Here is a 14,251-nt window from a genome sequence, read left to right on the forward strand (position 1 = left end):
AAAAAGTGGGTCTAACACCCTTGCAAGAGCAACCAACTGCTAAAATCTACCACCCAGAGTTTCACAATTATCAAGAGATTCTGTGAGGGATTAAAAAAGCTTCTGGCTGCAGTATATGGATGGGCTTTAAAAATATAACACACTGGGGAATAATAAGGCAAGGTGGAGTGAGACAATGGACTCAGAAGATCTTACAAGTGACACAGAAATTTCATGTTAATCATTGTTTCATAAAATGCACATGCTATAAATAAGCAGCCACAGGGCACTATAGACGAGCAATGGCAAATTCTTGACATGGCTCCCAAATTGGGTTCTAATAAGAGACTTGGGTGGGCATCAACTGGAATGAGTTACAGAGCTAAATTACTTATTCTGCAAGCCTGTGGTCTAGTCTTGTGATAGAAGGACCAGAATTAAGCAAGCAAATGTGTAAAGACAAAGAATCATGGGGAAATATATGGTAGATTCATAACTCAGCTGGCCACCTGGGCCTTACTTTCTATGAGACAGAGAGTTTTTCCATAACGCTTAGTACCAGAGAGTCCCCAAAGCCCTTCCTCTATACCATCTGGGGTATATGTGGTGTCCATCAAAACTCATTCATATATATTTTATAGTTATCCATATGGTTACAGTACAAAAGTCTAAAAAGAAAATGTGTAGAATATTTTCAACTTCTCCTCTGGGTATTGCAAGGGTGAGTGATCTACAAGATCATCAGAAAAAAAGTATCCTCTTGTAGCATTCCTAGATTTGTTTATTTTTCTCCTGTTTAGTGAAAAATGCTCAAGACCTAGATGCCACTAGACCAGGCATTCTAGGCAAGCAAGAGGAACAAACTTTGACTGGCCAACTCAGAAGAATGTTTAAAATTAGATAATCTAGAGAGCTGCTAAGATACCAGGAGACCAGAAAGAGCAAAATTTACTATGCAGATTTGTAAGCACAGGAGCAAGAGTCAACAAACTACAATTCACAAGCCAAATCCAATGTGCTGCTTGTCTTTGTGTGGCTCAAGAACTGAGAATGATTTTTACATTTTAAATGGTTGGAAAAAATAAAAAAATAGTATTTAAAAGCACGTGAAAATTAAATGAAATATAAATTTCAGTGCCCATAAAGTTTTACTGTAGTACAGTCATGCCCATTAGTTTTGTCTAGGTTTGCTTTCATGCTACAAAATGCTTTCATGCTACAACATGTACTATTCATGTTGAATAGTACAGTCAGAGACCATATAGGCCACAAAGTCTAAAATATTTACTATCTGGCCCTTTATAGAAAAAAGTTTGCTGGCCCCTAATCTAAAGTCTGGCTATGATATTTAAGAAAACCAGAGACAGAGAAAAGATAATAGCTTTGTGAAAAAATCTCTAGGACTCGTGCAATCAGGATCAGTCAACTTCTTGGCCAAAGGTATCTGATTAAGGCTCTGTTGAAGTTGCAAGTAGATCCTCCTAGCAGAGTTAACTTGCCCCTGGGAAATGTTCCTCTGAAAGTCAGGGAGTGAAGGGGACACTGATATGCACCAAAAACTCTCTGCAAGACTCCAAACAAGAAGTAACATTCAATTCCACATGAGTTGAGGTGGGAAAGAGTAGATTTAAAGGACAGAAAGAGTTCAGTGAGGGTTCACTTACATTTCTTCCCTCACAAAAACCTGGGGCAAGAGAAAGAATCAAAGCCATACTTATATAAAATTTGCCAAAGATACTAAATTGGGACATATTGTAAACATCAGTGAGGATGGTGTAATTCTTTGAGTTCAGAATGTAAACTACAGTTTCAATTTTATGATGTGTACCAAACAGTGCTTCATGTGTACAAAACAAATGGATGTACAATCTCCAATGTTTTACTAGAAAATGTCTGAAAAATAGTAAATTCTTGAGCACATAATGCACATGATGAATTAATTAACCCTCTTTGAAACATGATGAGGTAGAGATGAGGATTCATATCCTGATTTTCCAGATGAGAAAATGGAAAAGAAAGGAAGTTATCCAGCCATGGTCATAATGCCGGGAGAAGAGGGAATCTCAGTCCTGACTTTTAACCCAGCCCATCCACAGTGCACTCTCTCAGCTGGCTCTATCCCCCTCTGAAGATTGATTTTTTTAAGAGAATGGGAGCTAGGATTCACCATCTTCTAGGAAGGCAACACCAAACATGCATACAGGTATAAATGCATGTGTGTTTGCTGAAATAACAGTGATGGTGTTTGGAACTTGTAGAATTGTCACAAAAAGTCTAAGCTGAAAAGGCATTTTAAAAGTATCTAGTTTAACTCCCTTATTTTACAGACAGGGAAAACTGAGGTCCAAAGGGGGAAAATTTCTTATCCAATGTCACAAAACTAAACCCCCTCTGAGCCCCTACCCTGCTCATGGATATCACCTTCCTTTGACTTCCTGGTCTTTTTGATAGCATCTAACATGCCTTCCCCTTTTACCTCCCCACTCATCTCACCCATCCACCACTAACTGATTCTCTACATGCCTGTTTCAAACCCACAGACCATCCACTCAAATGCGCTTACACACACACACACACAAACACATTATTTCACTAAGTTTCCATCAAGCAGATTTTAATGGTTTTTACCCCCTTGACCTATTACCATTATTTTTTAATCTCAAAATATTCAGATCCTTCCCTGACTAGCCTCACCATCACCCCGAACTCCCAGCATTACTGACAATGAGAAAATGTGGGGCTCTCTTCTCTTCTTCCTCCTCAACAGGAAAACCTGGCTAGATTACAATCGACTCTGTGCTGAGCCTTGCACCAATGACAGCATTAAAGCTTCATGGTTTATGAACTACCAAAGCTAGAAATGGATTTCTGTCTGACATGCCAGGCTTTTAAGTCTTGTACCTGTGCCCAGTCCAGAGATTTCTGAAACCATGTATAAAGTGGTAATCAACACTCTGAATACTCCATCTGAGCTTACTGACAATGACAGACAAATGAGGAAGAAAAGATTTGTGCTCCCATTCCCTCCAAGACAGGTGGAATTCCAAGTTTCAACAAGGCAGATTCACAATCACCTTCAGAAAGGCCATTTGGGCAATAAAGACGCATTGTAAAAAAAAAAAAAAATCAATAAATGTTCTCTGCAGGTAATAAGACAGCCCCTTGTCTTCAAATAGAGATAATAATGGCAGTAAACTCCAGCCACCAAGCTTTACAGATGGGAGGTGAAAGAACACACCAGTAATTTTTTTTTGCTTTGTTTCATGTTTTTTCTTAAACCACACTGTCCTGTCCCTCAAAGGGCTCAGGACTGGAACCTGGGGTTCACATTCCAAAGGAACCAATGGGCTCCATAGTTTTGCAATGAATCCACTGGAGATTTTAATATTTCAAGCAGTTAAGAGCATTTGGCTCCATGAGTTCATACAGTCTCATTTTCTCAAATAAAATATCACCAAGTTTCCCTAACAAGTGATTCTAGGGACTGAAGAATTTTGAGACCTTGCTGGATTTCCAAGTGTTCAGTAATATGAGTGATTACCCCTCCCCCCAGCTTCCTTGTTCTCAAATAGTCCAAGATCCACATAATAGCAGAGCTCCTCCCAGGCAGCCCTGCCAGCTGCCCTTCTGCCTGCCTCCCTCCTTCAGCCCTAACTTCCTCAGAAAGCTCCCATGTGGAATAGTTATGACAGAAAAATCTTCCCTTTCGCAATATGGTTGATCATTCCCACTGTTTTCCAAAAGCAACAATATCATGACCCAGATTTGTAAAACCCAAAGGCAGCGTCAAATACAATCTAATCTATCTGACTATTGAATTTGCTTTTTGCTTGCTTTCTTCAACTCTTTTCCCATATAATATGGCTGCTATTACTGTGGTGCCTGGGCTTACTGACACATTAACTCTAGATGGGTGCTGTGGTTCATTCTCTGCTCTATAGATAGGGCCTACCTGATGACAGGGTATGGGGAAGAGACAGGTTCTCACTGGAGAAGGTGGGGTGATCTGAAGTGTTTGGAGCTACTCCTCATTTCCTTTTCTGACAGCCATTCTTTTGTGAGTACTCTTAAGAAAGAAAGACACTGCTCTCTGTCTCTTTCCAAACTGCCTAAGCCTAGGCACTGGTGCCCTGGACTTCATACTGTCCAGTGTAAGCAGTAGTAATGCACCACTCAAGGCTATGGGTGGAACATGCAGCATATTTTCATTAATACTAAATGCTAGCTGTCTCCTTGTTGCCTGGGGGACTGGAAGAAAACAAAATAGCTTTCCATTTCATAGGTATTCCTGCCATCTGGCTAAAATGGTGAAAAGGTAATCATCATTCCAATTGGCTATCAATAGGGAGGCCAGTTAAAGGGCACACACTTTCTACCTTTTCTCTAGATGCCAAGAACTCTATGGTGCTTCTGCTGTCCTCTGGTGGGTGTCATCATATTCCTGCTGAAAGGTGTGTCCTATATCCCTGCCACTTTCAAGACTGTCCTCAGGGATTGTAGCCTTTATATAAGGAAAAGCTGTCTGTTTTGATTCTGACTTGGAACTCAAAACTTCTAAACTTCCAAGACTGTCCTCAGGGATTGTAGCCTTTATATAAGGAAAAGCTGTCTGTTTTGATTCTGACTTGGAACTCAAAACTTCTAGGCCAGTGAGAAGGAAGAAAAAGGTCTTGGCAGGACGTACTTCCTTTGTGGAAAATGGAGGCAGGAGTAAATAGTGGTGTTTAGCAACTGGGTCTGCTCCCAGAGCAGAGCATCTCTGTCTAGAAACTGTTCACCAGTGTCCCTTTGAGAAGAAAGCCCTTAGTACAGGATGTGGAATGAAGTGGATGGGTAGGAGGCTTAAGCCCAGGGATATTGGGAAGGAAGGAGGCACTAGTATATATAGGAGGTATGGAAGTGTGAGTTCCTCCTGTAAGATGCAGTCTGAGCACCTCTGGGGGCTAAGCAGACATTAATTGTTTTAAGTTAAATAATATTAAGGAGCCAGGGTTTGAGCCCACTTAGCCAAATATAAGATGCAACTTAGCTTATGGTTCTGGACCAATGGACAGGGCCTGAGAACAACTCTCTGGAGAGAATAAAAATGTTTCATCACTTTGGGTCCTTATCTACCTAGGAGCTATTAATGCAAAGAGGCCCCAAGGATGCAGCAGCAGGAGGGAGCAGGTGCATAGACTGATGGTCTGCTGAACAGTGAGAACACTTCCTTTCTGGGGCCGAGGCCAGAAAGCCTTCACGAAGGAACAGTTTTGTATTCACCACAGAGAACAGGCTGGGGATTCGGTTGGGGTTTCTCCACTTCTAACCTCTCTAATAAGGACAATTTTTTCCCTCACTAGGCAGGAGAATGGAACACAAGCAAGGAGGAAATTAAATCTTTTCAAATCATTAATTTTTCTTTCATTCCTAGGACCCACCAAGCTCCAAGCACCAGCTGGGACCACCTTCATTGCCTACATTGCCTATACTACCAAGGCTGCCAAAGCCAGGGGACCAGCAAGTATGAAAACTGACTTTTTTTTTTAAGGCTCTTAGGTTCTTTGAACCAGCCCTGCCAGTTACCTTGTCTCAGAGATGATAAAATCCTGGGTCCTGATAGACTGGTGTCTCTTTTTAGAAGATAAAGGAGAAAGGGAAACAGAAGTTAGTGTCCAAGACCCTTTACCTTCAGCGGCTCTTTTAAAGAAGACTTTGCAGCTTCCACAAGTGAGAGCTCCATAGTGACAGCCAGAAGCTTCATCCCCACAAATTAGGCAGGTCTTCTGGGGTGGAAAGTAATAGTCGATGGGCAGAACATGGTCCTTGGTAGTCTCCAAACTGAAAAGACCCAAGAGGAACAATGCAACACATGTCAGTACTTGACAGAAACAGGAGGGTAGAAGTCTGAAGTCTTCAGCAGTAAAGTGCACGTGTGAAATATTATTTATTGCTTAACTGAGTCAGGGCGAAGCTGAATTTTCCTTGGACTTCTCCTAGGGATTATGTATGTAGGGTTTCCTGTCATGTGGACAGAGCCCTTTTGAATCCTGTGAAAGGATGTGAGAAGTTCTCTGGAATCAGCCAATCTCATGGGCTATGTCTACATGAGGGAAGGATGAAGGCAGAAACCTGAGGTTAAGGTCTTTAACTTAAGTTGGTGGTCAGGAAACAATTTCAGAGTAACTAAACGGTATGTACTCAGCCCTAAGACCTTACCTTATCCAAAGGGAGACCAATGGCAAAACCAGACTAAGCATCAAAGCACTTTGATGTGCTTTGCTCTAGTTCTCTGAGCCTCACTCTCATCTGTAAGTAGGAATAATTATCACCCATCTAACCGAGCTACTTGTGTGAGTGGAGGTATGAATTAAACAAAAGTATAAAAAGCTCTTGAAATGAATACAGAAGTGAGGGATCATGATTAGTATTATCATACCAGTCTTCTTTGGTCTTTTTTCCATTCCCTCACTTTCTTTAGGAGTCTATCTAAATCACATGTAAATCCCCCACCCACATTCTGTAACATAAAGTAGCAGAATCCCTATGCCAGATTTTATTGTGAAATGATGCACAATGGGGCTGGAAACCTTTCAGGCAACCATCTCAACACTTAGCCATTAGAATACTCAGGTTCCTTGGGCTAGGATGGAGCTTCACAGGTCACCTAGTTTAACTGCCTATCTCCAAGAGGATCTGTGTCTGTGTCCTTCCAAGTGGACTGAAAGAGAGGGCCAGAAAGTCAATCCTAAAACCTTAATGGAAAGGTAGCTCTTAGTCTCCCATGGTAATTAATTCAAGTTTAAACAAATGGAACATGGTTCGTACTACCCAAAGGTCAACTTTTTTCTCTTCTATGTCCTATGTCTAATCATTAAACAAAACGTAATTAACTTCTTGGGTAAATCTGCCACAGATAGGTGACAACTGCATATTCTCTCATCCACAGGAATGCAGCCACCATTTTTATGAATACTTCTTTCTTACTAAGCAAAGAAGGAAGGAAAATAAGCCTGTTCACTGTGTTGGGTGATTTCAACTCCTCAAAACAATTCTGTGAGACATTTTTTTCTCATTATTATATCAGATGAAGAAAGTCAGACTCAGAGAAGAAAAGCTCAAAACTATTTGACCTAAGCCCAGGACTCTCTAACTCCAAATCTAACACAATTTCCATTATCCTATTGTCTTCTCAGTACTCACCTTCACTTTCTACCCATGACTCTTTGGTTATCATACTCAGCACAGACATCAGAATCCCAAAAGAGAATGAAAGGTTATCCTCTTCTCAATGCTCAGTGAGCAGCCCTGGCAGGGCAAGAGCAAAGAAGGCTTTCACTCAGGCTACACTTGACAAGCACTTTATCTCTAAGACACAAATATTAGCTTTTATTCACATCCCAAGTACAACAGAAAGCACTCAGAAAGTTCTGCTCATATGCAAACCCAGCAGCTGATTATGGTGGCCTATCTCTTCTCCCCATAATCCTTCCCTTCCCTACCTTAACTGGAAAGCCAGCTGGAGTCTGTCCACCAGTCCAAGACTAGGAGGGCCACAAGTTCCACAGGAAAAGAGCTCACTTTCCATAAACAAATGGGAGAAAAGCTAAGAATGTCATTCCTTTGGCTAAAAATGTCATTTCCTTGGGTAAAAATTGTGCCCCCATCCTCATTCATGAAACAAGGAGAAGACGCAGAGGGTTTTTGCTGTTGTTTCTTTGTTTTAAAGTGTCTTAATCTTCTTCTTACATTTTATGACTTCTGTAACTAATACAGTTAAAATCTAAAGGACATGTATTAAGGCACTTTATGTGCCAAGCTATTTCATATATATCATCTCATTTAATCTTTATAACAACCCTGCCAGGTAGTTCTGTATCATCCCTATATTGTAGGAGAGGAAGCTGATGCTCAGGAAAATTAAGTAAACTTGTTCAAGATCACTCCTATAGTAAGTGGAAATGCCAGGTTACCATCTGAGGTAAGTCTGACTACAAAGTGTGGATTTGTAACCAATGGCTAACCATATTATGAGACTGAAGGTCTAGATTAGATAAGTTGATTAAACTCAACTCCTAGCACCTGGCCCTATGGACCAGGTACAGGGATAAGTGCTGGGGATATAGTGATGATCAAGATATTATCCTTGCCTCTAAGCAACTTGCTATTTAGTAAAGAAGAAAGACAGGAAGCAAAGAACTGTAAAATAACATAGTAGATGATATAATAAAGTAGAGTGCATATTGCTACAAATGAGAAAGTACCTCAAAGATAGAAATGCATTTTGAAAGGTATAAAGGTATATATGTGTATATATGAATGAAATGATGATGGTAATGACAGTTATTATTATTATATGATTGAAGAGTAAATATTAGATAAACAAAATGAGAACCTGCATAAAGTAAATAAGTGGTCTTTTTGGAAAGATCCTTTAAAAATAGAAATTTTCATCCATACTAAAATTTAAAATACAACACAAATTATTTAAAAGAATCTAATTAATCAAATTTATAATCAATACTTAAAGACTGAAGAAAGTCATCATTTTATTTATTAGATATGAGTTTAATAAAATACACCTCACACAAAAATAGCTATAAAGGAGGTGGAAGAGTAGGAGAAATAATGAAGGCAATTTTAGAATTTGAATTTTTCCTAATTACAACCCACTTTGGCTAGAGGCCTGAGATATTTCCTGACCTTACCAGGCCAGTCTCTGCCTACCTCCTCACTCCTCTCCCTGGCAAAATGATTTGGACAGGATTCCCACTGACCCTGGCCTAGTGTGAACAAAGGGCACATTGCAGTGACTCATGGACTGATTGATGTTCTAGCACTGGAAATGAGAATTACAACTGCAGTCCTCTCCCAGGTTTGTATTCTAGAGAAACTTGTGCACATTTGTACCAGGAAGCATATGCAGAAATGGACATACCAGCTTTGTTTATAGAAGCAGAAATGATAAACATCCACTGAGAGGAGAAAGGATAAATAAATTATATCATACTCATTCAATAAAGTACAATTCAGCAATGACAAGGAACAGAATATATCTAAAAATAGGCAAATCTCACAAGCTAACGTTGCATAAAAGACAATTCATAATAGCATACATACAATATGATTCCATTACATAGAGTTTGAAAAGAAGCAAAAGTAAACAATATGTAATTTGGGAATATATATATGAAAAGACATAAAAATGCCAGGGAGTGATAAACCCCAAATATAGGACAGTGGTTATCCCTGAGGGGAGGCTGTGGGGTAATGATATAAGGAAGGAAGATACAAACTGATTTATACATTAATTTAAAAATATTTATTAAGCACCTGCTACATATCTGGCACCATTCTAGGTCCTGGGGTTAGTTAAACTAGTGAACAAAAAATAGTGTTAATGTTCTCATTCCTTAATCAGGGCTCATGAGTGTTTGCTTTATTATTATGCTGTATAAGTAACTTGCATGTTACATGTATTTTGTATGGCTATAACAGGACACAATAAAAAAATTAAAAGAAAAACCTCAGGAGTTTCTAACATCTCCCTACATAAAATTCTAACTGCAATCACAGCAGAGGTTTGCTCTGAGAATAAGTAAGTGTAGAATTTGAATGCAATATTGTGTTTTTTACCACCTCCCCTGTGTTATGTGCTCACTTATTATCCCAGTGCTGGGCATTCAGTTTTATGAAGTCTGAAGCAAAAGCCCTGCCACATAGCATGAAAGTTTTCCAAACAAGAACATGACTTGCTATTCTCCAATGGTTTCACAATTAATTAAATGAAAGTGGTTTACTAGAAGCTATAGGCTTACAAACACCAGCTCAACCATGAGGAAGTTGGGTTCAGAAACCCTTGGCACCCAGCTGTAATCTCAGTCTCTCTTTCTCTCTCTCTCTCCCCTGATCTCTCTCTGTCTCCCTCTCTTTCTCTGTCTTTCTTTCTCTGTTTCTCTGTCTCTCATACTTGAGGATACTTTAGATCCCTTAAGGGGTCTGGCTAATTTAAGCAATTCCCTCAGTAATTGTGGAACCAGGATGAAATGTAAAAGTCACAGACCAGTTTTCCCTGTTTGGGAGAGAATGTAAGCTCAGCAGGGCTTTTGAGCCAGCCAGACCTGGGTTAATATCTTGCCTCCACCACTGAACCTTGGGCCCAGTAATTAGGCTCTCTGAGATCAGCTTGTCTCATCTGGAGAGTGGGGATATTTTCTACCCTTGAGAGCTTTTGTGAGAACTACATTGAAAAACAAATGTTAAGCCCTTCCCTCTATGCTGCCACATGGTAGCTGCATTATAAGTCTAGAATGTTATTACCTTTTGTCTTACCATAAAAAAGGGAAATGTCTTATAGTCTTAAAATAAAAAAGACCATCCTTCTTGGCTATACAGTATTCTTAGGGAAAGGTAAATACAGGTGGAGAGAGAAGGAAAAAAGACTAGATGTGTAAAAGTATAACATTTTTGTACATACCTCTGTACTTTTCAAACAAGAAGGGATTTAGGAAACCACAAAACATCTTTACAGAGCATCATATTTTTCCTGATGTTGAGTAATTAAAAAATATTTTTATTAATCACATTGTGGAATATAATGAAGACTTTAAATGAATTTTTAAGATAAAAATCAAAGAGTTCAAAGTTATTTTCTCCTCATAGATCACTTGTGCCTACTTTGGGGGTATAAAGGATATTTCAGTAGAAAAATTGGCAAAGTAATGACATAAGACTTGTAGCTACGTTTCCCCTGACAGCCTGAGATTCTAAATTTGATAACTGTCTGTCCAAGAAGACAATCATGTTTTCTTTTAAAAGTATTACCCGAGCTTATGTCATATCTCTCCAATTCTCTTTAATGATGCCCTTTGTTGAAGCGGGAAGGTATACAGGTACAACATCTGGTTTTCATGGTCATCTCTGCCACTTTCTAACAGAATGACCTTGAACAAGTAATTTTGCTTAAATTTCTTCACATGCAAAGTGCATAAAGAAATATAGAACTCATACGACTGCTATGAAGATTCAGTGAGATTCTGGAGGTAAAGCAGCTCACACCATTGCTGAGAAGTAAGTTGGGATTTTGAGAGAGATGGCCTTGAATCCATGGAAAGTATTACCATCTTAACAATACTAAATCTTTTCACATCAGGACTCAACTCCACACACCAGCTAGTCAGCACCAGCACCAGACTCTTGGGGTCACAGAGGCAGCTGCACGAGGGCCCAGCCCTCCACATCCACAGACCAGCACCAGCCCTGGGACCCAACAGGATCTGAAGCCAGCTATACCAGGGCCAAGCCCCAACCATCAGGGGGCTGGCATCAGCCCCAGGAACCCTTGAGCCACACAGCCAGCTGAGTCAGGACACAGCCCCACCCACCATCAAGCTACTGCACAAGGGAGGGCCTGGCAGCCAGCCAGGCTGGGAACCAACTCCACCTACCAGCATTCCTACAGTAGTCAGCCCTGCCACAAAAGAAGGGCACATGCATGCACAAGGGGGCACCTTCAGAGCATATATCTCTGGTGAACAGAGGGCAGTGTGCTGCTGGGCCTCATAGAACACCCTCTGTATAATGTCACTTCTCCAAGACTGTGAAATGTAACTGATCTGCCTAATAAGTAGAAATAAAAACAGAAAATAGCAAAATGAGGAGACAGAGGACTATATTCCAAACAAAGGAACAGGACAATACCTCAGAAAATGAAGTAAATGAAATGGAGATGTGCAATATATCCAATAAAGGGTTCAAGTTAATGATCATAAGGGTGCTCAATAAACTTGGGAGAAGAGTGGATGAACAGAATTTTAACAAGGAGATAGAAAGTATAAGAACCAAACAGAGCTGAAGAATACAATAATTGAAATAAATAATACACTAGAAGGAATCAACCGTAGATAAGGTGATACAGAGGAATGGATCAGCAAACTGGAATACAGAGTAGTGGAAATCACCCAGTCTGAAGAGAAAAAAATAATTTAAATGAGAACAATTCAAGAGACATATGGGACAACATCAAGTGTACTACCATTCACATTATAGGGATCCCAGAAGGAGAAGACAGAGGGAAAGGGGCAGATAACTTATTTGAAGAAATAATACCTGAAAACTTCCCTAACCAGGGAAAAGAAACATACATCAAGGTCCAGAGAGCACCAAAAGTCCCAAACAAGATGAACCCAAAAAGGTCTACACCAAGACAGACAAATAAAATGGCAATAGTTAAAGAGAATCTTAAAAGCAGCAAGAGAAATAAGCAATTAGAAAGACTAACAAGACTATCAGCTCACTTTTCAACAGGAAATTTGCAGGGCAGAAGGGAATGGCAAGATATATTAAAAGTGATGAAAGGAAAAAACATACAACAAAGAATATTATCCCCAACAAGGTTATCATTCAGATTTAAAGGAGAGATAAAAAGTTTCACTAAAAAAAAGAAGTGAAAAGAGTTTACTACCACTAAATCCACACTGCAAGAAAAGACCATTACTAGAAATATGAAAAGTATGTGATAAAAGATTTCATTGGTAAAGGCAAAGATACAGTGAAGGTAATAGATTAACCACATATAAAACTGGTATCAAGCTTAAAAGACAAAAGTAGTAAAATCATCTATATCTATCCACTATAGGTAGTTAAAGAATACACAAAACAAAAAGATGTAAAATATGATATCAAAAACATCAAATGTTTGGGGGGTGATAAAAATGTAGGGTTGTTAGAATGCATTCAAACTTAAGAGATGATCAACATCAAATCGTTATCATTTTATATATATATATATAAAAAACATAAGGTACACATGCAAAAAAGAGAAATTCAAACATAACACTAAAGAAAGTCATCAAATCAAAAAGGATTAGAGGGGCTTCCCTGGTGGCACAGTGGTTGAGAGTCCGCCTGCCAATAAAGGGAAGAAGAGAGAGGAAGAAGAAGAAAAAAAGTGCAAAAACCACCAAAAAACAATTAATTAAAGGGTAATGAGTAAATAATTACTTTAAATGTAAATGGATTACATGCTCCAGTCAAAAGATATAGAGAGAATGAATGCATTAAAAAAAATAAGACCCATATATATGCTGCCTACAGTAGACTCACTTCAGATTGAAAGACACACACAGACTGGAAGTGAAGGGACAGAAAAAGGTATTCCATGCAAATGAAATGAAAAGAAAGCTAAAGTACCAATACTTATATCAAACAAAATAGATATTAAAAAAATATAATGAGAGATGACTAAGAACATTTAATAATGATAAAGGGATTAATTGAACAATAAAATATAACAATAGTAAATATATATGCACCCAATATAAGAGCACCTAAATACATAAAGCAAATATTAACAAACATAAAGGGAAAACTGATAGTCACACAATAATAGTAGAGGGCTTTGACACCCCATGTATATCAATGAAAATATCATCCAGACAGAAAATCAGTAAGGAAACACAGGCCTGAAAATACACATTAGATAAGATGGGCTTAATAGATCTATATAGAACATTTCATCCAAAAGCAGTAGAATACACTTTCTTTTTAAGGGCACATGGAACATTCTCCAGGATAGGTCACATGCTAGGCCAGAAAACAAGCTCAATAAATTACGAAGACTGAAATCATATCAATAATCTTTTCTGACCACAACAGAATGAGGCTAGAAATCAACAAGAAAAAAAAAAAACACTGGAAAAAACACAAACACATGGAGGCTAAAAATATGCTACTAAACAAACAAAGGGTCACTGAAGAAATCAAAGAGGAGATAAAAAATACCTGAAGAAAGATGAAAGCACAATGATCCAAGATCAACAGGATGCAGCAAAAGCATTTTGTAGAGGAATTTTTATAGTGATAGAGATAGAAGCCTACCTCACAAAAACAAGAAAAATATCAAATAAACAACCAAAACTTATACCTAAAAGTCCTAGAAAAGGAAGAACAAACAAAGCCCAAAATTAATAGAAGGACATAAATAATAAAGAACAGAACAGAAATAAATAAAATAGAGATAAAAAAACAATAGAAAATATCAATGAAATAAAGAAATGGCTCTTTGAAAAGATAAATAAATTTGATAAACCTTTAGCCAGACTCATCAAAAAAGAAGTAGAGAGGACTCACATAAAGAAAATCAGAAGTGAAAGGAAAGATACAACTGACACAACAGAAATACAAAGCATAATAAAAGATTACTATGTATACTTATACAAAAATAAAATGGACAACCTAGAAAAAATGGATAGGTTCCTAGAAACATATAATCTCCCAAGACTGAATAATGAAG

The 14,251-nt window shown here is 38.6% G+C and overlaps 1 protein-coding gene across 2 annotated transcripts in view; it reads right to left on the bottom strand.

Moving 5' to 3' along the window:
- AR (androgen receptor) overlaps positions 1 to 14,251 on the bottom strand; it is a 162,471-nt gene that overhangs the window by 66,457 nt on the left and 81,763 nt on the right. For both annotated transcript variants that reach the window (XM_024751860.1, XM_024751861.1), the window contains exon 2: positions 5,648 to 5,799. In XM_024751860.1, coding sequence (XP_024607628.1) covers positions 5,648 to 5,799 — 152 coding nt within the window. The remainder of the gene's footprint in view (positions 1 to 5,647; positions 5,800 to 14,251) is intronic.

This window comes from Neophocaena asiaeorientalis, unplaced genomic scaffold, assembly GCF_003031525.2.
Source record: "Neophocaena asiaeorientalis asiaeorientalis breed wild unplaced genomic scaffold, Neophocaena_asiaeorientalis_V1.1 scaffold455, whole genome shotgun sequence".
Classification (NCBI taxonomy): Eukaryota; Metazoa; Chordata; class Mammalia; order Artiodactyla; family Phocoenidae; genus Neophocaena; species Neophocaena asiaeorientalis.